This window comes from Notolabrus celidotus, chromosome 2, assembly GCF_009762535.1.
Source record: "Notolabrus celidotus isolate fNotCel1 chromosome 2, fNotCel1.pri, whole genome shotgun sequence".
NCBI classification, from domain to species: Eukaryota; Metazoa; Chordata; class Actinopteri; order Labriformes; family Labridae; genus Notolabrus; species Notolabrus celidotus.
In genome coordinates, this window is record NC_048273.1 from 27,304,899 (window position 1) to 27,332,399 (window position 27,501).

At 39.7% G+C, this 27,501-nt stretch overlaps 1 protein-coding gene across 1 annotated transcript in view; it reads left to right on the plus strand.

Annotated features, from left to right (window-relative positions):
• Positions 1–27,501, plus strand: part of LOC117832707 (carboxyl-terminal PDZ ligand of neuronal nitric oxide synthase protein-like) — a 224,937-nt gene that overhangs the window by 70,901 nt on the left and 126,535 nt on the right. Inside the window, exons 3-4 of the mRNA XM_034711947.1 lie at positions 12,124–12,216; positions 19,315–19,373. Coding sequence (XP_034567838.1) covers positions 12,124–12,216; positions 19,315–19,373 — 152 coding nt within the window. The remainder of the gene's footprint in view (positions 1–12,123; positions 12,217–19,314; positions 19,374–27,501) is intronic.

Consider the following 27,501-nt stretch of genomic DNA (forward strand, 5'->3'; position numbering starts at 1 on the left):
TGCAAGCCTCAGTCACCTAGAAGAGATGGTATCTCCTTGCTTTCAACTGACCCCTGGAGTTGATCATTTGTAGTGGGGATTCAGTCAAACCTGGCAACCGGAACAAATAGCTGCTTGACTCATCACACTCCAGTTGTTTTTGTAAATGTTTTCGCCACTGTGCTGCGGCAAAAATGATGAAGAACAGAGAGATTTCCTCCTAAACATACTATTCAACCTACCAGTACTGAACAGACATAAACAAACAAACCGGTAGCCTGTCGTCTGGCAACATGGAAAATTAATACAAAAAGTATTGCCATGTACAGGTACATCAGGGTTTCCCAATACTTTTGTTCTCGATACTCACGCAAACACGACAAAATTGAGTTTTCAAAACGTCCTCATTGAATACAGGTCTTTTCACATTCTGCAGGACTTTAATATTACTAACTCTGAAAAGGAAGATCTTCTGATTTGATCAAGGCTCTACAGGAAAGACATAATGGACTGTTCAGACAGTTTTGCTCGTGAATGTGCATTTTACAGCATAATATAAACTTGAGCGAAATATGTAGCCTTGTAGTACCTTTTCTTTTATGCACGTACGTTGGTGTAGTGTAGTTTCCAGAGAAGTCCTATTGCAACTTTTTTATTGGCCGCTAATTGTACAGTAATGTTTTCGGCGTGAATGGTCTTACTTCGTGAAATAACATGCATTTGAAAATGTTCTTTTTGACTTTGTTTCAAAGCCATCACTGTGATCGATGATACTTGATGGACCCTGCAGGGTCTTCTGTTCAAAGGGTTTGGGAAAATGAAATACTATTCTATAAACTACATTACTTGAGATTGAATCAGCAGCTGGTCTGTGGAGGAAAGGGAGGTTTGAGGGGCAGGGGGTGATGGGGAAAGAAATGAGTGAAAAAGGAGGAGAAGAAGTTATAATGGGAGAAAAAGGGACACACAGGAGGCTGGATGCTCTTTCAAAATAACCGTTGGGAATGGGGAGTGTAAAATGACAGTGGGGAAATGAGCATGCATGCACACATGCAATAGAATGACAAGAGGTAACAAAAAGAACATGGGAGATGGAGAAAAAAAGATTGAAGGAGGTTAATGTATAGGAGGGGAAATGCTGAAAGAGTGTGTTGTGGTGTAAGAAGCAGTGAAACCCTGAGTCTCTGGGGAGTTGACTGGAGATCTGTGGTTTAATCAGAAAATACAGCTGAAGCTCTTCACAGACGAGTGGATACAGAGAGCTGGCTGCTGCTTTGGTGCTGTAGTAGAAACAGCCTGTAATCCCTTTCAGTTGTTATCCTTCCACATGTTCTTAAAGCTCCTGTGAGAAACTCTCAGTTTGTGTGGGTTTTTGCGCCCCTGTGAACAAAGCAGTACCCATCAACTTGATGATTTCATCCTGTACATGAAGAAGTACTGTTGTCCTATTAAAACTCTCATCCTGCTTATTGTCGAACATGCCAGTCACCTTTATTCTGTTCTGTGGGGAAAAAAGGAGGGAGTTCTGCAAACTTTCTTTGTTTGACCCTTTCCAGCACCGTATCTTAAAAATTATGATACAGAAATTAAAAACAGGGCCTTTTTTGTGCCTTTGTAAGCCACATCAAGTCATCAATATTCATTTTAGCCTGTTTAAACCCAGCTGGAAACTCTTCACATGAGCTTTCAGTACAAATGTGCAAGCTCAGCAATATCTTGTGTTTGTGTGACCCTCAGATCTGCAGCACTGCACCATGATATTACAACTCTTTGCACTGAGACAATGGTAACAGGTTTTTGAAACATCTGTTCTGCAGATGCCCTCTTTATTTTTATGTAAATGCAAAGACGGTAAAAGGTTTGTAATGACTTTAAGTTAAACACTGAGTCTATTATTAAAATGTCATAGCATCTGAAAAGCAATCCCATCACTGTGGGAACATTTACATGTTGTTCATCAGGCGACTAAATTGTTGTCTGATTTGCTGTTCATCATTGTGACCTTGTCTGATGAACAAACGAACCATCATTTAGCTTGTTTGCCGACAAATGAGTAGAGGAGCATCAGTTTCACAAGAGAGTTATGTTATGTTCTGTTTGAATGCATTTCACTGAATTAAGTGTTGGTTTTCATGGTAATTTTCAATAGCAAAAAGTGAAAAGATAAGCGGTTGCCATCTCATCCATTGTTGCCCTGTTAAACAGCAGACTGCAAGGGATACACACTTGTAGGGTTTTTTTGTTAGGGCATGCATTTTGACACGATTCTGCTCCAACATTCTTCAACCCCTATGGAGGCTTTTAAAAATCTGACCAGAAAACTGTGTCTTGAGAACTGTACAGCTGAACCAGGCTATTGAAAATGTTGATTTAAACGCCATTGTTAGCATGTAGATTTGGCATCATCATACATGATGTGTTCCCCCTGGTTTGTTAAGACTGTATGGGCGTAGTATCCGTGAAGTCTGTTTCTGAAGCACTGTTTTGAAGCCAATCGTCGGCGGGAGCCATATTGGAAATGTTGAACTCAACATAACTGCTGTTGAGTGAGTGTGACCTAATGAGGTGGGATTTAAGCCTCCTTGCCAACAGCTAGTGTTCCCGCCTGCCAATCAAGTCAGCGGTGCCTCTCATAATGGAAAACTTGCAATCTTAATATCTTCGAAATTGCCGCGTTATGAAAAAATTCAACCCCGTTCAGTGTGTGCCGATCGAGAAATGAGCCATCCAGACTACACTTGTTTTTTCTACCAGGCTGTAAACATGTTTATTTCAGCTATTTTGAATTGATGTGTATGTGGTTTCCAGTACTTCCTGAGCCAGCATCAAGCGGACACTCGATGAACTGCAGTTTTAATACTTCTGCATTGGCTTCAATTCTCGCGGCTGGAGGTTACCGCTTGGTCAAGACTCTATCATGACAACTCAGGATGCTCAGGAGTGACAAATTTCCCAATCATTTAATCAATATTTTACTGACAAGTGAAACGGTAAGAACAAACTCACAAACAGGTCAAATTTGAGGATCATTTATTGAACAGGGCTAAACACAGGATCATTGAGTCTGCAGGTAAACAATGTTTGCAGAGTGTAGCTAACAATAGCAGAGCAAGCACCACCAGCCTTAGGCCCAACCTGCAGGTCAATGTTGACATCCCTGACCTCGGTACACATTCTAGGCTGTACTCAAATGAAATAAAAAGGCACAATCAGTGACAACCCTGCTTCATTTGAAAGCAATTTCATGAGTAGATATCTCGCTGTACAAGAAGACCGGCACAATAAATTCCTCAGTAACACTGAGCCAGGTGAGATATGCCATAAATTAGCGACAGATCATTAACTCTGAGAGAGATCCGCTCACTGGTGTACTTCTGATGCTGTGAAATGATACAACTGCCATTTTGAAAACCAGCAACCTTAAAAGAAATGTTCTACTGGCTGTGTGATTGATTTAGCGTGAAATTTGAATTGAGGAGGGGTGAAAAAAGCTCAGCATTAGGTCTCAGCAGTGACTTCAGGTGTTCTGTGAAGGTTAAGACTACATGCAGTTCAGTTCATCTAGCAGCTAATGACAACACGACAGTCTGCAAGTGTAAGAGACCTTAACTTTGAGTTCATGTTATTATGAGATTAATGATCTGTGCTGTTAATTTAACTTTATTCCAACTGTATCATCACCTCATCTTCCACCTTTTCTGTACCTCCCTCTTTCCTTTTTTTCTATCATTATTTTTCTCTCTGTGGAGTAGACGTACCTCTGAGATGGATCTGTGCTCATGACTGGTCAGGGAGAAAACTCACAGCTGGAAAATCTCTGGTTTGGAGCACATTGTGCATGCTGGCAGCGCTGTAAACCAGACAGCAGGAACTGTAAAAGTGAACAAAAGTTAGACTTCAACAACACATTATCAGCTCAGACAGGCCTTTGACAATAGGCTTATAAAGAGCTTGTCTAACAGGAGAGGAGGCGGCTAACGCACTCTGTGCTGACCTGCTGAGATCACTGAATGCTCATATTGACCTCTGTGGTATACAGCGTGCGTGCGTGCTTGTGTGTGTGTGTAAATGTGTCTGCATGTTTATTTGCATCCTTTCTCTGCGGTCATTGACAGAAATGAAACTCAGGCTTTTATTTTTCTCTCCTGGCTCGCAGCTGATATTCCAGTGAGTGGAAATAGCACCGCTGGCTGAGGCTTCCATTGTGTCTGTGTTTTGGCTTCTTTGTTGCCAAAATGATGGATTATACTGGAAACAGGAGGAGAGGACCTTTAGGAAATAATGACTCGTTTATCTGGAAATAGTGGCTGCAAATGTTAGACTGACTTTTTTGCATGATGGATGAGCCTTTTCTTGGACTCCAGCATTCATTTTATTTTGGTGTTGTTTACATGATGCCCTTAAATCCTGTCACTGCTTGGCATACTGAAATGGTCTGTCTTCCAACCTGCTGCACACAAGCATATCCCATTAACTGAGAGCCAAAGCAGCCAAAAACTGGATTTAACACATGTTTGCATGAGACCAGTTTCAACTTGGACTGGGGATGCACTGATCCAACCTTTTCAGTACTGATACTATCCCTGGGCTTTGGTACCAGAAGATACTGATCTGATCCAATCAGTTAATTCCAGTCAGAATGAAAATAAAAACTAAATCAAAACAGAAAAGAAAAGAAAAGAAAATGTCAATGTTTAATCAGAATTGTCACAAAATGGTGCAAACAAACCGATGTGCAATTAGTTCAAGACAATTTGCGGCTGGTCAAACATTTATCTGATGTCTGTCTGAATCCAGTCGCTGTTTTTTGTTCTGTGGAAGTGTTTTAGCTTCTAGCACTGCACTCTGTGGCCTGTAATTCGTGTCCAACCAGTTTATTATTAGACTTAAGAGCTACAACGCCCAAGATATCTATAGTAAAGCTTATCACTGTAAGTATTTGCACATTTTCTTTAGAGTTCAGGCTTTGCAGTGCCTGGAAAAATATTTACGTGATGGTTAAGTGTACCTGGGTTCCTAGTGTTTAACAATATGGAGGTATCCATCGTATAAATGAGTCACAGTCATTTCTAATCCAGAGCATTTTATCCAACAACTGTCTGTGTTATTTTTCAAACTTTCAAACCATCCCCGGGGTTTTTCTTGGAAGTTTCTTGCGTCTTTGCATATATCGCAAGTTGTGGCCAGAGTGTAACAAACGTGAAATACCTGCTTAGTATCTATAGCTATCTTCCTCCATGAGACAGTGGCCACCGAGAAAGATGCATAGACCCACCAACACATTGATGATGTAGTATGTGCACATGGTTGTTGTAAAAACAGAATAGCACAGAATTGAGTATATGTATATATATATATATATATATATATATATATGTATATAAAATAGATCCGCCCCATTGGCCCATACCAGGATCGGGTCTATGTTTAACTGCTGCTCTTTATGTTCTACACAATACCTGTTTCTATCATGTTTTCATAGACTTCTGGTAGTATTTATTGCCCATTTATTTTAATGCTCATATTGCGACAATAATGAACTTGGGATTTATTGTACAGCACTGTAGTTCAAAGGCCTCCAGTTGAAACAGCATCTTGCAATTAATTTCCTCTTTGTTTTATAACCCCGCTCTTCCTCTCTCATGCATCAAATGTTCATGAAGCTGCAGAATTTACCAGCATTTAGCTGCAAATTTCAGGGAGCAAAGACATTAAGGATTACCCTGAATGACCTAAACAGTGTCCTTAGCTGATTTCTATGCTGGTTAAAACACCCTCGACACTTCTGCTGGACTGTGGAGGTGAAACATTTCAGGGTAAAAGTCAGACTGAATGCATTGCCAGAGTTGCTGTATATTGAAAGCCTTTGCCCAAAAAAGCCTCGGGTGAAGATGTTCCTGTGCTATGAGTGTTTAATTACACGCACTCACAGTCTCATATTCTACAGATGGATGCAGTGGTGACATGATAAATCACATCACTGCTGTGTCTTGCAATAGAAACTGAAAGCACTGTAGAGCGTGTGAAGAGTGCCGTGGACTCAATAATGGGGCTGTATCAGACAGGAATAGACAGGCTTATTAGAGTTAAGTGCCTTCTGTCATATTATGCTGCATACACTTAGCCCGTCAAGCACCGCATGAAATTTGTTAAATTGCTGCTGTAATCATCTCCGAGGAGGTCAATCACCTAATCCGTCAGGCTCACCATCGTTCAGATCCTGTGTGTGCAGCACCGTCAACATTAGCGGAGATTACAACACGGCCATAAAATTACTCCTAACGCTCCGACACGAAAACATTCCTGCACTTTGAGACTCCACTGATGTACTTCAGTTCTCTTTGTTTGACTGTACAACACTATATTTAAGAACTGAAGTGTGTACATATAAGTGTGTTATGTTTTGGAGTGTGTAATTGGGCATTATTAGATCATGAAGGATTAGAACGTGATGATACGCTGATCTAGAGCTGGTAGTATCGGTACATTCTGTCTGCAACAACTTTTTGTTGTACACGAAAACTCAAACAAGAGGAGATTGTCTTTGTGTTCCAGAAGCCAGTGATGTGGCTTGTGAAATGAGTAGTTTTATGTCCGAACCACCATATGTCTCATTGCTGGTTCTATCCCCATGCAATAAATACAGATTTTAAAATCAATTTTAAAACCATCAGGTTCTATATAAAACTCAGAACACATCACAGATGTGGGTGACTTCTCAGAGGTCTGAGATCAAGCCGGTGTATCTTTAAAGCTGAATTACACTTATTATTTTTTATCTTAAAAGACATTTGTAAAGATTTCTTCAGAATAGGCAAGGCAAGGCAAGTTTATTTATAAAGCACCATTCATACATAGAGCAATTCAAAGTGCTTTACAGAGTTAAAAACAAAGAAACAAACAAATAGCTTTTAATCTGTACGGTTCTCGTGTTCAATACTGGTTCTTTGAGAGTCTCTGCTTTGGAGTTCTTATTGGGATGTCTCAGAAGATATTTGGACCGACGCGAAAGGCAAAGCAACATGGAAGCACAAAGACACAAACACACACACACTCATATAGTTTCCTGACGGAAAGTTTGTATGGATTTACCTTCGTGTACATTTTAATTACTGAGCTATTTTCCAGTCTAGTGACTTGATGACAACAATTAGTCTTTCTCCTTAAGCTACAAGCAAATAACCATCATAATTCCTGCTGTAATGGATTTTTTTTTTCTGCTAACCTGCAACTATTGTCACTGTTCAATAGATGTCCTTACTTAAATGGACTATGTATGTAAATGTTTCTAATCAATGATATGTGCTATCTGTATGTAAGGTATAGTGAAGGGGTTATTTCAGGATAAAAGTGCTGTCCCATCTGTTAACATTATGGAGGGAGGGTTTATGTTCTATATTGCAGCTAGTCAGCAGGGGGAGCTCTAAATGTTTTGCATCATGGTCAGTGAAAATAATTTGCTTCCGTTTTAATATACATACAACTTTGAACGTTGAACCAGCCTATGGCTTGAGACAAGAGCTGCTGTAAGCGTTTACTTTACCATTCACTGTAGAGGTCCAGAAGAAGAGTTTTTCTGTTTCTTAAAGAAGCAACTCAAACTTTTGAAAATCAATATATTGTTTGTTGTGAAATCAATAAGTTCACCAAGTAAATATTTTTCTACAAAGTACCCAAAGCTTTAAGTTTTTTGCTGCTTTTGTCTCATCATTCATTATTATTCCTTGGAGGTATGAGTCGCATTACATTATTTTTCACCTCAATCGTTCCTGTAGTTTTATTTTGAAAAAGCACTGAAGATTATACGTTGTATTTTCTTATTAGGTATAGACACATTTTGTTGATTGATTATTTGGCGTACAGTCTCAGGACTTCCACAGCTTTGAGGTTCTGGGAAATTAAGAAGCGGGGCCCTCTCAAAGGACTCTTGGCAAACCTCAGACTTTTGCGTCCATCAGTCAAATCACAAACACACCGTCAGTCTGGACTGCTGTGTCACAGTCAGCACAGTTTGTAACTGAGGGCTGAGCAGCTGATCTGGATTTATTAAAGCTCCTGGACCTAAGGCCCTGAGTTCTGCATTCTGTCATCTTCCATTATACAGCGTCCATTCACACACACACACACACACACACACACACACACACACACACACACACACACACACACACACACACACACACACACACACACACACACACACACACACACACAGTCACCACATCAACACGCAGACAGACCCATTTCAAATGTTCCAGTTCTTTATTTGACTCTTCTGCCTGATGTGACTCACAGCCACAGCAACTCCTGGAGATGCCAAATGCTGAAAATGTGAATGATTGTAGATGTTGAATGTGCACGCACAAAATGACCTCTCTATGTATCAGAAGCTGTATTCACACTGGCACAAAACAAACTCTCTGAAATGTTCAGGGTGTGAATGCAAGCAGCTGAAATTCTCACCTGCACTTTACTCAGACTTTTGCCCTGTGAGGTTGGGGTGAGGTGATGTGAGGACACAGCAGGAAATTGATGTGTCAGGGGGTGATAACATTGATTTTGTGTGACTGCTGCACACCTGAAAGGAACCGCATGTAACATGATGAATAAAAACATCAAATGTTTCAAGGTGAGAAAAGCAAAAATGTCTGCACATCCGTTCTTTAAACACGTAGCATTGATTCAAATGTAAAACTGCCATCAGTTTACATAATACATGATGGAAACATCTTTCAATAAAAATGGTTTGATGTGTATTTTTATGTAATATTCGTCCTCCGTTCCTCCTGTTAACATTGCAGAGGCAAGGATTATGTCCTATGCATCAGTCAGTCAGCAGGGGGAGCTCTAAATCTTTTGGCTTCTATTCAGTGAAACTTTGAACCCAGTCTATGGTTTGAGACCAAGCCTCAACCTCTGTTCGCAAAATATGAAGCCCATGCAGGAGTGTTATAAACTGCAATTCATCGAGCATCCTCTTGAGACTGGCTGCAGAAACACCGGAAACCCCATACACACCAATTAAAAAAAGACGATCTTTGCAGCAGAACAAATAGCTGTTGGCAAGGAGGCTCAAACCACTCCCCTTTACCTCACACTAAGTTTGGTTGAGTTCAGCATTACCAATATGGCTCTCGCCAACGATTGGCTTCAAAACAGTGCTAAGGAACAGATGGGTGACGTCACGGATACTACGTCCATTATTTATACAGTCTATGTTTGAGACTAGAGTTGTTGTAAGCTGTTGCGTCATTCAGAGCAACACTAAGAAGACGGTTAGATCAGAGCCATCTTCAAAGAGCTGATCAAACACAAGCCAGAGAGAGACAGCTGAAGTGTCTGAAGGTGAAAGGTAGTCCTTGAGGTAGATCGATGAAGGAAACATTCAGCACTTTGGAGCTTATTACTCAGCTTGTTCAGTCAAATGTGTCAATGTTACCACCAGACTGTGTTAAATAACATCTCATGAAAACTGTTGACCTAAAATCTTCAGTTAATATTACTTCCATAAGGATGCAAAAGAAAAACTTTGACTAAGTGCACTTCAATTTTTTCAGCTCTTATAACCTAAGTGGAGTTTGTCCTCTCACTACTAGTATGTGAACTAGGGTCTTTTTTCAACAGAAAGAAATCCTACTGAATCACAGCACAGGGAGTCGATATGAATTAAATCCACAGTGGCATTAAAGTGAGCAGGGAGTGAGTGACTGACAGCTACAAAAGCAGGAGTATTGACGGATCGATTGACACAAAGTGCCAGCAAGCATTTGGGAAAACATGGCACATAAAGTTCAAAAACAGAATCCATACTCAGTTTTGATTTAGAGGTGATTGGATGCGAACACCGCGACCTGTCAGACGTTTTCTTTATAGCTTCAGTGACACTGCAGATTTTGTGCTACAACCAGTGCTGCCAGAAACTTTCAATTCTGGCAGCTCGTACTGACGGTGCAAGTCCCCTTCTGAGAGTATAAAGGACTCTATTAATCTGAAAACAAGAGGTGGCATCAGTCAACTCTAAATATTGTATCTTCTGTGTTTGCTGAAGTTTGTGAGGTGATTCAGCCTGTCAGCTTGTTTGGACACAGTAGCATGTCACTGCTGTTGCATTCTGCTTGCACTGAACAGACTTCCCACAGGCATCAATACGCAAGACCGGAATTTAATTTCAGCAAAGTGGATGAATTTTGCAACGTCTCAGAGTGGAAGGCTTTATGACTTAAGCTCATAACAGAGCTGCTTTTCTGCATATGAAGTTTTGGCTATGGGGCCATTTATGGACATCCACTTCACAATATTGTAACAAGCAGCAAGACTCACAGATGAGCCAACTCAGTGAAAGTGCTGAAAAGTAAAAGAAAAACCAAACAGAAAATACAGACTGTACTTGGAGCTAATGTGTCTCCAGACTGCCATGACAGCTGGCTCGATATGACTCCATCTCATTCCATCTTTTCAGAGTTTCACCAACTTGCAGGGGATTGTGGGAGATGGAGGTAGACACCTGGCTGCACAAGTGTTTGACTATGTCTTTGCATGTGAATATAAACAGGGTTCCTATGATAGCACTGTTTAAACATGCTTCATATTTGACATGCAGACACTGTGGTGTCAGATTGTATTGGCTGTGTTCTGCTGAAGCAGTGCTGTTGTTTGACAGCGGCCACAGCTCCCTTAGAGGCTGTGGAGATGATGGGATTTGTCTCAGTCTGATCTGTGATGTGTGATCTGATCGTGACTGCGCTACGTGCTCAACAGAGCTGTGTGTCATTTTCTGCGACATGTTTTCAGCGCCAGTGCGAGACATTGTTCTGGATTAGAATATCTGCACTATTTTTAGGATTCTTAGGCACAAAAATGAGCAAGAAGATTAACTCAAGAAGTCAGATTTTAATGTTTCTGTGAAGGCAAAATAAAAAATCTAGCCTTGGCTTCTGCATGTTTAAAATTTTACATGCACTCTAAAGTAGATCCAAAAAATATCTGTAATACTTCACTGCCTTGGTTGGCAGCTGCAAATGATGCTGTTATAACTGCTACAAAATCCTTCTTGGCAGTGATGGAAGTCTGCTGAAAGTGCTAGTTTTTGCCACTTGCATGTTGTAATTGTTAATTAAGTGTTTGACAATCTTACATAAGGATCCACACAGAAGTAGACGTCATTAATGAACTCTAAAAAAGAAGCCACCACATTGCTGTCGTTAAAGCCACCAGTCTCAGTTGACCAAAATGGTTACTTTTAATTGGCAGCAAGGGTGATCCACTGTGCTTCAGCTTTATGTGAGTTAATTAAGCTCAGCAGTCAGGCACATCTCAGGAGGAGACGTACAGTCCAATGATAGGAGGTAACAGAAAAACTCACTGGAGCACAGGGACAGTCTGTGCCCTCAATCAAAGCTACAAATATTGTAATGTATCTTTAGCAGCCATTTGCAACATGTAAGTTACGAATTAAGCTAACCAATTAAAGTGGGGATAAATGAGCAACGGCAACAAAAGTTTATTGGCTGTTTTCTGTGTTTAATAAAAAGATTTTTAATACCTCCTGTGAGGGCCCAGTGTTTAGAAAGTGGTAATTTCATACATCTTCAGTTACCACTTCTTCAGAATCCTCTGCCTCAGAAAGAACCAAACTCAGACATTTGAGATAACTGTGAGGTTGCTGTTACATTTAAAACGTATGCTTTTATTTTTCTATTGGCACTGCAACATGTGTTTAACTGTGGAAGGCTTAAACTGCATTGGCACTTACTACAGGGATACAAGTTGATACTAGGTGTCACTGAAACAGGCAGCACTCAGGGCAGCTTGTTCTTTTACTTTTCAGCAGCAGTTCTTTTTTCAGATTGTTAATTTTTTTATCCATTGGCAATCTTTTAAGGTCATCGTTCCTTTTATGTTTTCCAATAACTGTGATGCTGACTCAGTCACAGTTTATTTTTGGAGGAAAGAACCGACAAAGATAGTCTCTGTCTGTTCAGTTGTTGGTATGAAAATGTCTTTGAACATGGAAAAGTCATGCCTTTAACTAGAGGTTTAGACTGAGGCTAATGCTACGTTCAACAAGCTGAACCCAGTGTTTCTGTTTTACATTGAAAACAAAATTTGAAATATGTTTTCTCTCTCTTTGTTTTCTCTCTGCAGTATGAGTTCAAAGTGAAAAACATCAAGAAGAAAAAAGTCAACATCGTGGTGTCCGTGGACGGCGTCAAAGTCAACTTGCGGAAAAAGAAAAAAGTAAGTGACCTTTGATATTTGGACTCCACCAAACAAAAGCCGATATTTTTTTGTATCCCAAATTAATGAGTTTCTGAAAACATTATTTCTTTGTATTTAAGCTAAATTCTTTAAATATTGATCAAAAGAAAGAGAAAGAAAAGGATAACAAACAGCAGATTTGTGCAAAGTATAAAGTTAGCAGATTGGGTAACGAACTTAAGTGAGTAAAAATGGATGCTGCCCAGTGACACTTGCAATGAACCTCTTCCAACATCAACAAAGACTTATGGAGAGGCAGATGTCCTGGAATGTGGAAATGAGGTTGCCAAATGTGAAAGTGAACTAGAGTAATCTTCCAAAATAAATGTTTGACTAAAACCAATCAAGTCTGGATTATTAGAGAACTGAGAAACAAGCGGTGTTAATCTGAACATGTATAAGAGCATGTGATTGGAGGTATTTGCTGTAGTGCTAAAACATCAGCTGGTAATAGGCTGTGTGGAGATGGACGTCATGACAGCTCCTGAAAAGTGAGGCCATAACACTTTATAGATCCCCTTACTGACTGTCTGCAGTGGAGGTCACAAAGCACACCCCCTACATGTTAACAGATTGGACATGGGTCAAACTCTAAAATCAACACCCACGCCAAACAAAATGTCTCTGACATGATTTACGTTACCGTAGTTACTTCTTATCCTGCTGGTATATGCTTCAATGCAAATTTGTTTTAAAGGCTCAGTGGTGGAGCAATCATCTCACGATTGAAAGGTTAGCAGTTTGCAGTTCACATGTTGAAGTGACCTGGGGCAAAACACTGGAGCCCAGATGGCTACTGAGAAGCATGGCCAATGGTGTATCGATGTGTACGAAAAGGATCAAATAATACAGCCTCTGTCATCAGAGTATGAACAGGTGTACAAATGGGTTAAAGAGTGCAGCTCCTGCACTGCTGAATTCATAGACGAGAAACTGTAAGAGAAAACACAACAGATAACACAAGTCACTGTACCTCCATAACCCTTAACGTCCAGTATATGTCCACTTCAGACCAACTCAAAAAGCAGATCTAGACTGACCTGAGGGATCTTTGCCTTTTCATAATCAAGTAAAATGTGTGTTTTGCTTTGTTGAAGTGGCGTGCACATTAAAGCCGCAGCTCCACCAGCGGATCCTTACTATACAGACTCTGCGCCCAACACAGGGGTATTTTGGCTTCACTTTTCTGCAACAGGAGGAGGTGTAAACATGTAATTTCTCTTTAGATACAGTCAATGGTCTCTTTAAAGACCCAGAACCCATTTCCTGTGTTCTGTCTGTGGAGAAAGGTGGAGATCGATCCACGTCTTAATTAGATATCTGACAGAGGTGAGAATGGAGACATTACAGAGGCGGACAGAGGTGGACACAGGGCCTGAGAGGAATCGAAAGTGCTGGGGAAGATGTAGAAGTCAACAGGAGCGGATGTTAAAGAGAATAGAGATGAGATGAAAAGGGAGGGGGAAGTCAGAAGAGGGGAAAACCTGAAGAAATTCAAAGTGAGAGTAGACAGGAGACAAGTGCGTCTGTGTTTCAGGTGTGGTGAGGCTGACAGCTGTAATCCACAGAGACAGACCGAAGTCGACTCCACTCCCTGAGAATCACAGAGAGGCTGACAGGCGGAAAACCAGTGACTGGAAACAAAGAGAGGCTCACTTTGTGGTGCCGTCCCCCCTCTTCAGCAGCGTTCAGTTTTCAATCTTTATTCTTTAATCCAGGCTGGAAACCCTCTCTGATTCTCACTGTCCCAGGCTGTTAGGCCACACAGAGTCCTGTGAAGTCTGCTAAATATTTAATGTGACATACAGACTGTCAGAGATGTTAAAACTGCTGCTCGATCGTCTTATAGACCATTAGACTGTTGACAAACCATGCCTTTAAAAAGATTTTCTCATTTCCCAGAACAGTGAAGACTGAATGGACTCTTAATGACTTCCAGTCTTTTATAATGATTTTGGGGTTGACACTCAGACAGATTCCTCTAGAAACAATGTCCAAAGCTGCTCCTTAGGAGCTACAGAATAGGAAATGAAAGGAATTCAACGTGTTTGCTTTTTAGAATTTGAAGCAGACATGTTAATAAGAATATAATTATCTATAGATCAGAAATCAAAAAGCGTCTGATGACTTTTTGAGCTTCTAATATTGATAATTGGTTTGAGTTGCAAACACATTTCTATAAATCGACCCTGTGAAGCTGCTCATTAAGCTACATGTTTAAAGAAAGAATATAATAGAATTGAAATGAATCCAGCATTTCAATTTGTATCTTTTTTGAATGTATGATCTAGATGATTGTGTTGAAGAATGATCATTGTTTAAATCTTTGCTGCACTGAACACACAAATTGTGAGACTCAGTAAATGTTGAAAAACTTTACCATTAAACTAAAATATGAAGTTTTCATGACTTTGATTTTTCTAGCCTGTGTGTAACAATGCTAGATGCACTGACCTTGACTTGTTCTTACAGGCAGATGTACATTATAGATCTCCATTAAATGAAGGCTTAATTGAGTTCTCTTAATGTTCCTCTGAGGAGAAGCATAGTTAATATGTAGTGTGTGACTGCCTGAGTAGCCAGATTTTCCATCTGTCAATATGATTATGCAATTTATTGCAAAATTTGGCAAGAGTACCCTACTGCAGGCAAGATGGCGCCGCCACAACATCCACACCGGAAGTCCATACCGGAAGTTACAAAGCTAAAAACGTTGCAATAACATCCACACCGGAAGTCCATACCGGAAGTTACAAAAATAAAAGCCTTCAAAAAAATAAAAGCCTTGAAAAACAGGAACGTGAACGCAAAATAAAAGCCTTCAAAAACACGTAGGTTTACGCGTAATTCTATGAACTTTTTTGCACTTACATTTTAATCGTATCAGTATTATTGACTAGTTGATGGCCTGGTGGTACCCATGAAATGCACTGCATTTGTCACATGAGCTTCCAGGTGCCTTTTGATGACTCCTGCACTCCGTGTGGTGAAGCTGGGGCAGAGGGGACAGCCAAAGTGGGATGGTGACACACTTGTGTACTCCAACCCCTGGTCTCCTTCAATAATCGACGGATGCATCTGGAAGAAAGGAATAAATATACATTTCAATACGCAAGCACACACACACACAATGGAAGGAGCAGTGTGCATGTGTGTTCACTTTAATTATTGGAGTGTCGTGTCTCGAGAAGGCTGTTTTATCGCTAGCTTTCTGCTAATTGATTTAGCAGCGACAGACTAATGCAATCAATACGCTACACGAAGAAGAAACTTCCAGTTCGAAGCATCCGGCATTGGGTAGAGAGGGGGTTAAAGAATCACTTCCGGTATGGACTTCCGGTATGGACTTCCGGTATGGACTTCCGGTATGGACTTCCGGTATGGACTTCCGGTATGGACTTCCGGTGTGGATGTTGTGGCGGCGCCATCTTGCCTGCAGTAGGGTGCCTCTCAAATTTGGGGGAGGACCCCAACTTTTTTTTAACAGATTTGATGACATTTCCCTCATTCTGATGCATTTCAACATGTTTTGATACATTTATTCATTTAAAGTGATATTTTAGGGGCTTACACGCCTTTATTTGGAGACTGTGGATTGTTCAGGAAACTGGGGGAGAAAGTCTGGGAATGACATGCACGAAGGGGACCGCAGGCTGGAATAAAACTTGGGCCACCTGCTATTTGGGTTGCTCAATTTAAACACAAGGCCAAATCTGCGTCCATGTCTTGAAACTTGTATTCAGCTATATCATGAGACACATTTTGTAATTTCATCCAGATGAAAGGTTTGCCCCCTGTCAGATCTCATATTTGAAAATATGATAAAAGCTAAAAGTACACACATTTATTTCATGATTAATTCAGAGGACCTCTAAGTGCTTCCATGCAATTCCAATTTCTGTTGATATTATCAAATCAAGGAGTTAAGTGGAGAGGACAACTGTAGTAAAGGCACATTTTCCAATAAATTAAACACATCTTCCAGTTATTAGTGTTAGTAGAAAAATCCCCAGGATCTGAAAACTCAGACTCAAAGCTGTATGGGGCACTTAAACATTCAATATCGCAACTGAAAAAAAACTGTAATAACAGAGTTGCATAATGATTGTCAAATTATTTTCAAAGCCCTTTCATCGCTCGGCCCTGACATGCCACTCTCTCCTCTGCCCCCGTTTCCTCCTCCAGCCTCTGCTTCTGGCTTGCTCTCAACCACCTGTATTACTTCTGAAGGTGGAGTGATATATTTATTGTGGAGAACTAAATTATTTCCCAGAGATAACAAGTTGGCAAACAACAGGCTTTTTATTTGCGAAAGCTGAGAAGACTTAACTGATATGGACTCATTTACAGTGATTACTTCTTCCTCTCTAAAACTCTCCATATGTAATTGTTTCTAGGGAAACAAACATGCCAAACCAAGAGATTGTCATCCAAGCGACAGAGTGGTCCAGCATAAAATAGCAGGCAGTGGCGTAAGTGGTTAGGGAAAACAGAGAGACGATTTTGAAATTGTGGATACTCAAGCTGCTTTTAAATATGACATGTGGAAGCATTTTGGTTTCACTCGAGAAAATAAGAAAGGAGAAGGTGTTGGAGGAACAAAAGACAATTAGCAAACTAGGGACCAGGAGGACCCGGTTATGCCTTTTTCAAAACCTCAAAATCATTCAAGTTTGAACCTACTGATACTTCTGTCGGGTCTCGTGTGCCATGATGTTGTGCCTTTCATCGAGCCACATTTAAATCAAATCACCGATGCACAAACAGACCTCCATTATTTCAAAAAGTTTCTGAATGAAACCTAATTACCAGCCAACAAGTATTCAACTACATGAAGAAGAATTCTGGTGGTCAGTTGTGTGCACGAATGTTGAACTTGTGAAGAGGTCTAAAGTTTGTTGAAATGCAAGAAGTCTTCGGGTTGAGAAAACTCTCTACTTTAGTTTGTTGCTACTACTTCAGGAAAAGTTACCTCCTTTTTATGTCTTGATGCATTGATGTTATCACTGAGTCAAAGAACTGAAATGGGAGTTCACTGTACTATACCATGTAGAAAGTGAAGGGAACATTGATTCCTCCTGCTTGATTATTTATGATTGTTGAATCACATCAGCTCTTCTTTGGACTCCGTTAAGATCACATTTCACTGAACAAGAAAATAAACCAATGTCTTTCTTTTAAAGCCATGTATGTTTTTAAACTTCCAAAACTGTAAAGCAGTTATAACCTCTAATTGTCTCATCTGGAAACAAACAGAGTTAAAATGAGATGAAGGTGATTCGAATGAACACCGTCTCATTTTTATTGGCTGATGGGGGTAAATATTTGGTCCATCATGGAAGGCTCGATGTCGAATTAATTGGCCGGCTGGAATGAAAGGCTGGTCGATTAAGTGTCTTTTGCCTCCACCTGCGTTCTTGTCTTGTTTGGCTCCCTGGGTGGAAAACTGAAATGTCAAGTGTGACGGTCAGTGATTTATTTACATCTCTGAGGCGATGAAGGAGCGGAGGTAGCGCTGATTGAATGATTGAGTCAACGAAGCTCTACGGACAAAGAAATCAATAGGAATCATTTCTGCGGGCTCGTGTGTTGACATTTTGTGACATTAAACTCTGAGGAGGTTTTAATCAACGAATATACAAAAAAAGGGAAAATGTGACGAAATGTCTCAAAGATGGAGATGTTCTATTATTATGTAAAGTGATGCAGTTCACTCTTTATAATCATTCAAGCGACAGAGATACATCCATTTACTTTCCACTTCTTTCTTTTTCTTTGTGACAATTTCTATCCTGAAATCTAACTGTCAAATTTACCGTTTGTGATTCTTGTTTAAATTAATCTACAACTTTATCAGTTCATTATTCAAAGTAGTTGGCTAAGATTTCTGTCTATTGCAACGACTTGGGGCTCTTTTTTTAAAGTATTTTTTCAGTCATTTAGGACGGCTAAAGAGAGAAGAGAAATGTGAGGAATGGAGAGCCGGGCAAGACATACAGAAAGGAGTTGTAGCTAGGAGTCAAACCAGTGACCATTATGATGAGGAATGTTGCCTCAGTACATGGGGCCCATGCTTAAAGGACAGCTGGCCTAGCAATCCCATTGGTGCCCTTTGATGGCATGATTATCTTCCGATACTTACAGGTACAGGAAGATTATTTCTTGTTTGTTTTATAGAAATTCAGTCAAATAAAAAATACAACGTAAGATTATAATTTACATAACCCGTTTTATTTTAGGTCATGCTGAGTTTCAGGATATAAAAGAAGAGTCTGTGTTACAAGTAAAACAAATATAGCTAAAATGGTCTGATTTTAAAAAGTAGAGATAGTTTGTTAATATTCCTCTTCCTGATGTGTTTTTTTGCCTTTATCTTTGCAAAGCAGCACCAGAATAACAAGTTGGTAAGACAAATTCTTAATATTTTTGTTATTGTATGCCTGAAATAACACGCAAATGCTGTGTCCAAGTTGTATCCCAGCCCCCTGCCACTAGATTGTGCTGCACCTCTGGTTAATTGTCTCTTCAAACCGGACTGAAGGCTGGTGGTGGTAGCTCTGCTAATCTTAGACACACTAAGCAAACCAACTCACATTGTTTACTAGCAGACTCTGGGATCCTGTGTTTAGACATTTTAAATGCATTGTGCTCAAATTAGACATTTTTCAGAGTCTTTCTGGCCTCTAGACTTTTTGCTTAGTTGGAATTTAAATTTTAGTTTAAATGACGAAAAAAATGAATGAAAAATTTAAATGAGTCACTTTGAAACACCCTTGATCACTACTTTTTGAGGTGTATTTTCTGTGAACTTAGCTAAATTTGATGAAACATTGTCATATTGTTGGAATTGTATTGTACACATGACAGAATATGAACATTGTCATTCTGTATTTAGGTAAACTGACTCGCATAACCTTTTAGCTTAGATTGTAAAGAGTCCGGGCATGTAAGGCTTTTATAAATACTCCAAAATATGACTTCAAAATACACAGAAGTACCTTTCTATCCTTCAATCTTCAGCTTTATATTTCTAAAAGCTTCACTTTGGTGCTAACAAACTCTTTTGTTTTTCTGCAGAAGAAGGAGTGGACGTGGGATGAGAGCAAGATGATGGTGATGCAGGACCCCATTTACAGGTAAGCTGCTAAGAAGGTTTGTTTCTGAACAGAACGTTTCATTTGTCGAATCAGACTTGAAAAGCTAATCTATTTTGTTATGAAATGGTATTGAAACTGCTCCTCACAGTCCTCACGGCTCATTGGGTTTTTTCCAAACACATTTTAAATCCCAACTTGATTAAATAAACAGTGTCGGCTCAGGAAATGAGAATCTTTTGTCTCTGTCACTGCAGGCCTTGATACTTGGGAGAAAAAAGGATATTGTTGCTCATTTGGTGATAAGTTTTACTGACTGGAGAACACAGTCGCTCAAAGATTTCAGAAATTAAAGGAGTTAATAGGAAGTGTTGATGCATAAACACCAATATGGGGGGAGAAGAGGACCACTGATAACATGAAATATAGGAATGAGACAGTAAAAACAGAAATTGGTTTGTGAACGCGGCTGAATTAATCTTTTGAATATTGCATTTTGAGAAAATGCAATTAGCAGAAATTCAAATGAAGGCCTTTTGGAACATTACACTAACTAATACATGTCTTAAAAAAGTTAAGCCATAAAAAATCTAAAATCAGAGTGAAAACCTTTAATCAAAACTTTCACAATTATGACAAAACTTTTTCAATATCAATAGTTTTAAACGTTTTGCAACTTCCTCCTTCCCTTCCTTTAACAATAAAATGTATAGTGCTTAAAAATAATCAGAAAAATATCATATTTTTGCATCTATTCTCTTCTCAGCAAGCTTCATCAACTAGTTAAACCCATAATTAGTCAAACTAGCATATCTGTTAACAAGCTCGTGCTGTTTTAAATCAAAGAATATTATATTTCTGTAACAGTCGCCTGATTTTCTTCGGTGATGGCTCAGTTCTGTTGGAATCACCTTGAGATGTTTCACACATGTCTGCAGCTCAGATTGATGCACCTCATTTACTCCAAATGGTTTCGATCAAAACACTGTGACACTACCCTTTATTATCTTCTGTGGCTATGGGGGTGGTTTAGCTTGGGTGGAGGATCTCTTACCGCTCCATGATGTGTGTGTGTGTGTGTGTGTGTGTGTGTGTGTGTGTGTGTGTGTGTGTGTGTGTGTGTGTGTGTGTGTGTGTGTGTGTGTGTGTGTGTGTGTGTGTGTTGTGCTGATAGATTCATGCACTTCACCATCAGTCGGCAGCAGCCTGCTCACTGGACAAGGTCAGGGTCTGTCCTGGTCTTAGTTTGTTTCATAAAGTTGCTTGAAAGGGCGGCAGTAGCTTGTTCTGTCGGGACAGTACTGACTAAAGTCTGGAAATTGGGCTGGTGGCTGGAGAGTTGCTAGTTTACTTCCTTGGTACTGCTGATGTGCCTTTGCTCCAGGCCCAACTACCAATCTATGTGCAGCCTCCTCACTTTGACATTAGTCCAGTGTCCCTTAGAGTATGTCCATGGGACCCTGTTTGTGTATACTGTATGTATTCCTGGCCTTTGTGTGTGTTGCATGCTGAAAAACAGAGTGTAAAAACTGAATTTCCCCTTTGGGATTAATAAGGTTGATAGATTTTACAAGTTTGTAAAGCTTGTCATGCACATTTTTTTTTTATTGTGAGTTGTTCTATCAGGGATGAGATTTTTCTGGATTAAATCCAAAAATCTGGAGTTTGACCTTGAATTGGCATCCCCATCATGAATCATGCTTTAACATAAAAAAAATCAAGAGAGATGATAATGATCTATGGCGTAAATGAAGAGAATCTTTGGAAACCCAGGGAGTGTGTGAGTTTTTTTTGCATTTTCATTTATCTCTGAGGTTTTGTCTAGCTTAGGCCCAAGCTGCAGATGACAAACAGTCTTCTCTGTTTATCTCTGTTGCATTTCAGTTATTCAGGTGTTTCTAAATATTGCTTAGACCTCTCTGTGTTTTCACTGGAACTCTTCTCTGAAAACAGTACCCTTGAAAAAGTTCACACTGTCTCTGCAAATAGACTGCTTGTTATGTTGTATAGTCAGTAATGTTTAAACAGCTTTAAGGAGAATAAATGAAAATTCCCTTTCCTTCCATTTTATTGGACTTGTGTGTGAAGCTCCAGAAGAAGATAACCTGGACACATAAAAACAAAACTTCATGACCGCTGTGTTTGTAATTCAAGGGAAATGACCCTTTGAACGTGACAGAGTCTCTTTCTGAGAACAGCTTCTTTCTTCTTAAGTGAAATGCTCTTTTTCCATTTTCTTTCCCTTCTATGAGATTTTCTCCTTTAGGGATGTGAACAAACTGTCCTATTTGAGTGGACAGTCCATTACCTCCGAGCTCAGAGGAACGGGAAGCTGCAGAGACAGATATTGTTGAGGACTGAATGGGGTTGTGAGAATCTGTATGGATGCTCACATGTATGTGTGTATGTGTGTGTGTTTACTGTGTGTTTATATAATCTGCATGGCATTAGTGCTGTGAACTATCAAAGCGAGAATGTGTGTGTAATCTCCATATCAGAGCCTGTTGTCTGTATCACATAATCAGGGTGTTTCCAGGACACACAAACATCAGATTGACTTTAATTGGTTGGGTGTGAACTTCTTACTGCAGGCTTTTGAAGTGAGAATAAGGGGGCAGAGCCAAACACTTCTAACACAAACCTTTAGGTTGGAGTCAGGGAGGGTGGGCTGCTTCTCCGAGGATGACGGCAATTACTGCAGTTAAAGTCTGGAGATGTCACAATTCAAGACAGATATGAATATGCTCTCAAACATGCATTCAGACTCCATTCTAATGTTTCTTTGATAAAAAAAAAGCTGCAAAACCGCATTAATGCAGTTTTACATGCAAAGCGCCCACCTGTCAGTCAAAACAACATGACCTAGGCCTACTCATGCATAACTTGTAACTTTAATTTAAATCAAAATGGGTCACAAAAAATACTGATACAAAAAATGATAAGATACAGAGAAAAAAGTGTTGTAGAACCACACTGTGAACACATTTAACTGAACTATAAAAGTTAAAGTTTGTATTATAATATGTGTTTTAATAGAGCTTTTTGGCTTTTGGGGAAGCTGCAGTTATTATTGCTTGATTTTTCAACATTAAGGTTGCAGATTGGGAAAGATGTATCATATGGAATATGCTTTAACAACTGTATCCTGATCTTTACCGCGTCTTTAAAACATAATACCAATATACAGTAGTTACAGTAAAAAATATTAGATTTTTTGAATATACATTCTGAGAACAATATTTTATCATAAGGGACTTTATTTTCTCTTTTCAGTATTTTTGGCAGTGTGAGTTTGATTTGTCCCAAAGTATACATGTCATATGAAGGAGCCCCCACCTCTCCAACTGCATCTGAATTAACTTTATTTGCACATCCAAACACTGTAAGCTGACCAGTGCCAGGTTCACTGACCCTTTAACTAGTTAAGGCTTAGCCATGCTTGGTACGATTTCTCAAATAGACAGCAACTACAAGAGTTCTGTTTCATCTAATGTACAACCTCTCTTACATTCCTCTTTATTTTTTCTGTGATTTAAAAACATTAAAAAAATTAGATAACACCAAAAAAACACAGGATGACTCAGATTTGTTACAGTTGTTCACATTTCAGACATTTCAAGATTAGACGTACAAATAACTTTTACAGTTGTTTATAGTCTTTCTATAGATTTTGGATTGACTATTTCTGCTGCAGTCTAAGGACATAAGTGGACTCTGAATGCTGATAAGTCTGTTATGTCAGCCTCTTGTTTAAGTTGAAAAATGTAAACTCACACAACTATAAATGCACTTTTTCAATCTTTGCTCTGACTTTGAATTGAATGGCCTCAGGCGTATAATTCACATGTACTTTTTGGCTGGAGGCTGCACCCCCACAGGTTGATATAACGTGTCTTTTTGTAATAAGCAAAGTTGCATTCTCGCTCCTTGTGTCAGCTGCAACAATGATTACCATCTGTTGCCTTGTGCCATCTGTTCATTATGGGACAAAGTGAGTTATGAAACTTCAGGGGGAGAAGCGCAGTTCAGTGAGGGTTCCACCGAGGCTGGCTTGTGTTTTATTGTAAATAAAGAAACCATTGGGACTCTGTGATTTACTCGACCTGTGACAGATTATGTTCGCATCAATGTGAAGCTACCCTTTTCTTTTCTTTTCTTTTTTCCCACATTTTGTTTCCACCGTAGACGTAAGCCACCTGGATGTAGTCTTAGTGACATCACTCTCTGGTTTCTTAAGAGGTGTATGAAGCCAAAGGATGGCGTCACCATATTGGAAACACTGATCCCAGCTAACCTAAAACCGGTTAAGAGTTGGAGTTTAGGCGATGGGCCCATCACCTTCAAAAAGCAACAATGTGCCCTATCAGTCAAATCAATCACACAGATGCCTAATTGTGCATAACTCTGAGCTTTAATGTGATCAGCCATCCAAGTGGACGCCTGAGGAACTGCAGCTTCTACATTACCTTCAGTTTGCATTCAGCAAACATCCTTGAGAGATCACCTGACTTACTGTTCTCCAATTTATCTTTTATATCCAAAGCAAAAATAACAAAGCTGCAGTGTATCTCATCATGTGAGACCATCTAAGGTCTCAGTTTGTGGCTCTGTTCTGTGCCGGCATTGTTTGAAGTCAACACTTGAGACCAGAAAGAATAACAAGCTCAGCACTTGTCAAGTGAATAATATTTCTAGCTTATCCCGCACTTGTGTGGAAGAAAAATAACTTTCAGACACACTTCTGAGTGAAGCAGCTTGTGATGATTGAACATAATGTAGTGTGAAGTGATTTAGTTCTCTGGACGTGGCCTTGGTGCTGCTTAACATCTACAAGGTCTTTTTTCTGAGCCCAGCTGCTCCAGCTCAGACTAGGTGGGTGGCAGTGACAGAGTGTGTGTGTGTTTTATTCTACATTTGATGGCTGTCTGTTTGTGTGTATTTTTGTGTTCCTTAGTACTTTGTGAGCATGACTAAAAAAAAGAGTTCAGGCTGCCAGTTTGATGTGCGTGTGTGATTGTGGGTGGGTGTATGTGTTGATCCACGGGATTCAGAGACACTGCAGACTGAGCTGGTCGGCTGTTTTTGCCCTGAGGCTGAATCTCTGTGGCAGGTGGGATGTAATAGACACACAAACAAACAAAACACACAGACATACACACACTTTGTCTGTCTTTTGAGTTTCCATCTCTGTCTTAAACTTCCCCACCTCTAATGAGTCCCCTGCTGCTGTTGTAATGGATTTGACCAGTGTTGACTGTACTTCACAGCATCAAACCATTTGACTCGGCCTGTTATAGCAGTGTTCTGATCTCACAAGGTCCTTGGGCCAGATACCAAACCCCCAACTGCGAATACGAACGCTAGAATGTTTCGTGTTTACTTGCTTAATTCGCGTGAATAACCTGATCCATTCGCACGGAAAAATTGCGTGTATGTGATTGCTCAAGATGCAAATTTTCAAAAGATGGGGTGGGTTCCCTTCAAACACCATACCAGTCTTTTGCTAAAGGGGGCAGCGCTTACTTCCCAGTACAGCCGATAGCTAAAATCAAGTGACAGATAATCAGACCCCTCACTGACTAGGAACAGGAATAAACAGTGAGCTCCTGTTTATTCCTGTACGAAGTAGGTAGTACCACAAAGTTTGGGGAAGGCACACAGAGATATAATCAATTTGCCCTATATATTCAAGATGAATTAACCTTGTTTGTGCATGTATTTCTGGCCAGTATGTGTAGAATGCTCAAAACAGAGTGAAAAAAAACATTTCCCACTCAGGTATTGATAAAGCATGTCTTTTTTTTCTTTCTTTAGCAACTCGAAACGTTGAAAATCGGGTAAAATATTCACTGAAAAAAGGTTGGTAGGAGACAGGGTTATTAAGGTTTACTCTGCTGCTGCCTGAAACAGCGAGTCCAGGTTGCTTTGTTCCCTTGACATAAAGCAAACTCGTGTTTGGAGGACATTAGGACTTTCAAAAGTGCTGTTCCATCGCAGGACATTGTAATTGGATGGCTTTGTGGCACAGTTAATTGAGCATGTTTCCCATTTAGAAGAACAGTGCCCATGAAGGTCAAAACACAAGACTTTTCCCAATCACAACAACACTCCTGTTTATGAAAAGTGAGACAACTATTCATTATTTGTGATTAGGCTGAACCCAAGTCCACCTTCAGTGTGTTTACCTATGGATGCTGCAGATTCAGGACTGCATTTCCAGGACAATCAGGGCAGTACTCCTCCATAAATGCTGCCTTTAGTTGAACAATTTATATTTTTTTAAGGTTAAGTCCTCACAAAGACTTCATTCTGTTCTGCTGCTGTAAGCAAACAGCCTGAGATAAATGAAGATTTTTAAGCTGTCAGTCATGTGGAGCTATTACAGATGCATCAGATGAACAGTTTAAGCCTGAAAGAACATAACTCCTCTTTGAGGTTTATTTTACCTAAATACTAGTTTGATCCAAAATTGTGTGATTTAAATGGCCCATTCCACCATATATTGCTCTCTGATAATGTACTTATAGCTTTGAAGGTTGTTCAGTTTAAATACTACTGTCCAGGTTTTTGTTTTAAAGGTGTGTTCCCTTCAAATGTTACTGTTTCATTTGAATATAAGTTGAGTATAGATTTATCTTCCCTGATTACTTTTTGGACGAGACCTGTCAGTGTTTCAAGTGTCTTCCTCTGGGAAGCTCAAAAGCTAATTACCCCAATCTAACATAACTAGCAATACTAACAGGTAAACGTTTTGGGGTGTTTTCCCACCAAATAGTATCTTCTATCCAAGTTCCATGTTTTAATGGCATCCATTCACGTTTCTTTTAGCTCACCTTGGTTTTTGCATGTCAGACAACTTGTATCACTGGCATGATTATTATCACGTCAACTTTGATGGAGTCCTATGTTCTGTCCTTTTGCACTCACTAGATTTCGAACAGAGATTTGAGAGGTTGGAGTCTCTGAAAAGACTTTGTGTTTTGTGAAAAGTTTTTGTATTTTGGCCTTAAGGCCCTCTGTGCATCAGTCATGTAGTTGTCTCAAGGGTGATCTGCCAAGTTACCACACTAGACTGGTTTACTGGCAGGATCAGTTTATATCCAAGTAATGAGACATTTCACACCATTGATTATTTGGCAAAGTTATTTTAGAAATAAAGCAAGTTTCATTCCATGTTTCACCTGACTGCATGAATGACTCACTGCAATATTCATTCTGCTTAATGGGAGAAAAAATAAATGTGGGGACCTGGTTTAAACATCCATTTCATCTATCTGAGTGTGAGCCAGAGTACCTGATGACTCGTGACCACGCTGTGTGTCTAAAGATGTGTAGATAAAATAAGAAGAGACAGATGGTGAGGAGTCTCTAGGACATTTTCTCTGATGTATAACTGAATCTCATATCTTTTTCTTTTTTTTTTTTCAAATCATGGCAATACAGAACACCTCAGAACAAGTCATTTTCCAGGACGTTTTCAATGACAGACCGTAATATTTGCTTCTTTGTGGTAGTCTTTTTTTTTTATAAGAGTGGGAATTATATTTAAAATCTTGAATGAACATATCTTTGATTCACATTCTTTTTATTCCAGCTTTTTCTCCATGTCCCCTCTTTCTCTGTCTCTTGAAGAGAACTATACCTCTATTTTTCAGCAGAAGTTATAAGAAGAAGTCCATCAAAGCTCATTGGATGCTTAAAAACACATGAAAGCTTCAGTGTGATTGAGGTTAAAATGTTCAACTGAGAAATATTTCATTAGTTTCTATGATTCAAGAGCTATTATGGTAGAGACGTGTGAAGTTCAATAGAACACTTCTGTACATGTTGATCAAGCAAATGTTCCTTGGACTGTCTTATATACGTATACGCTGAAGACTGCTGCGTTTAAAGGTGAAATCACTGTGTTCCTGTACGGCAGATTGCTTAAACAGTGCACCACTGGCAGAGTCCTTTCTACTCACACATTACACTAGTAAGTGACAGAACATTCAAACAAAGCTCAATCAAAGGGACACATGGTTCTTCTTTTCAGGCAAAGAGCAGCTGGGATCATCACTGACAGTTACAGAGTAAAGTAACTAAAACATGCAGGAGCAAAGCATCCTTCTCGTTGCCGTGCAACTGTAAAGTACTCTTTGACAAAGACAAAGATCCAACATTATGACCA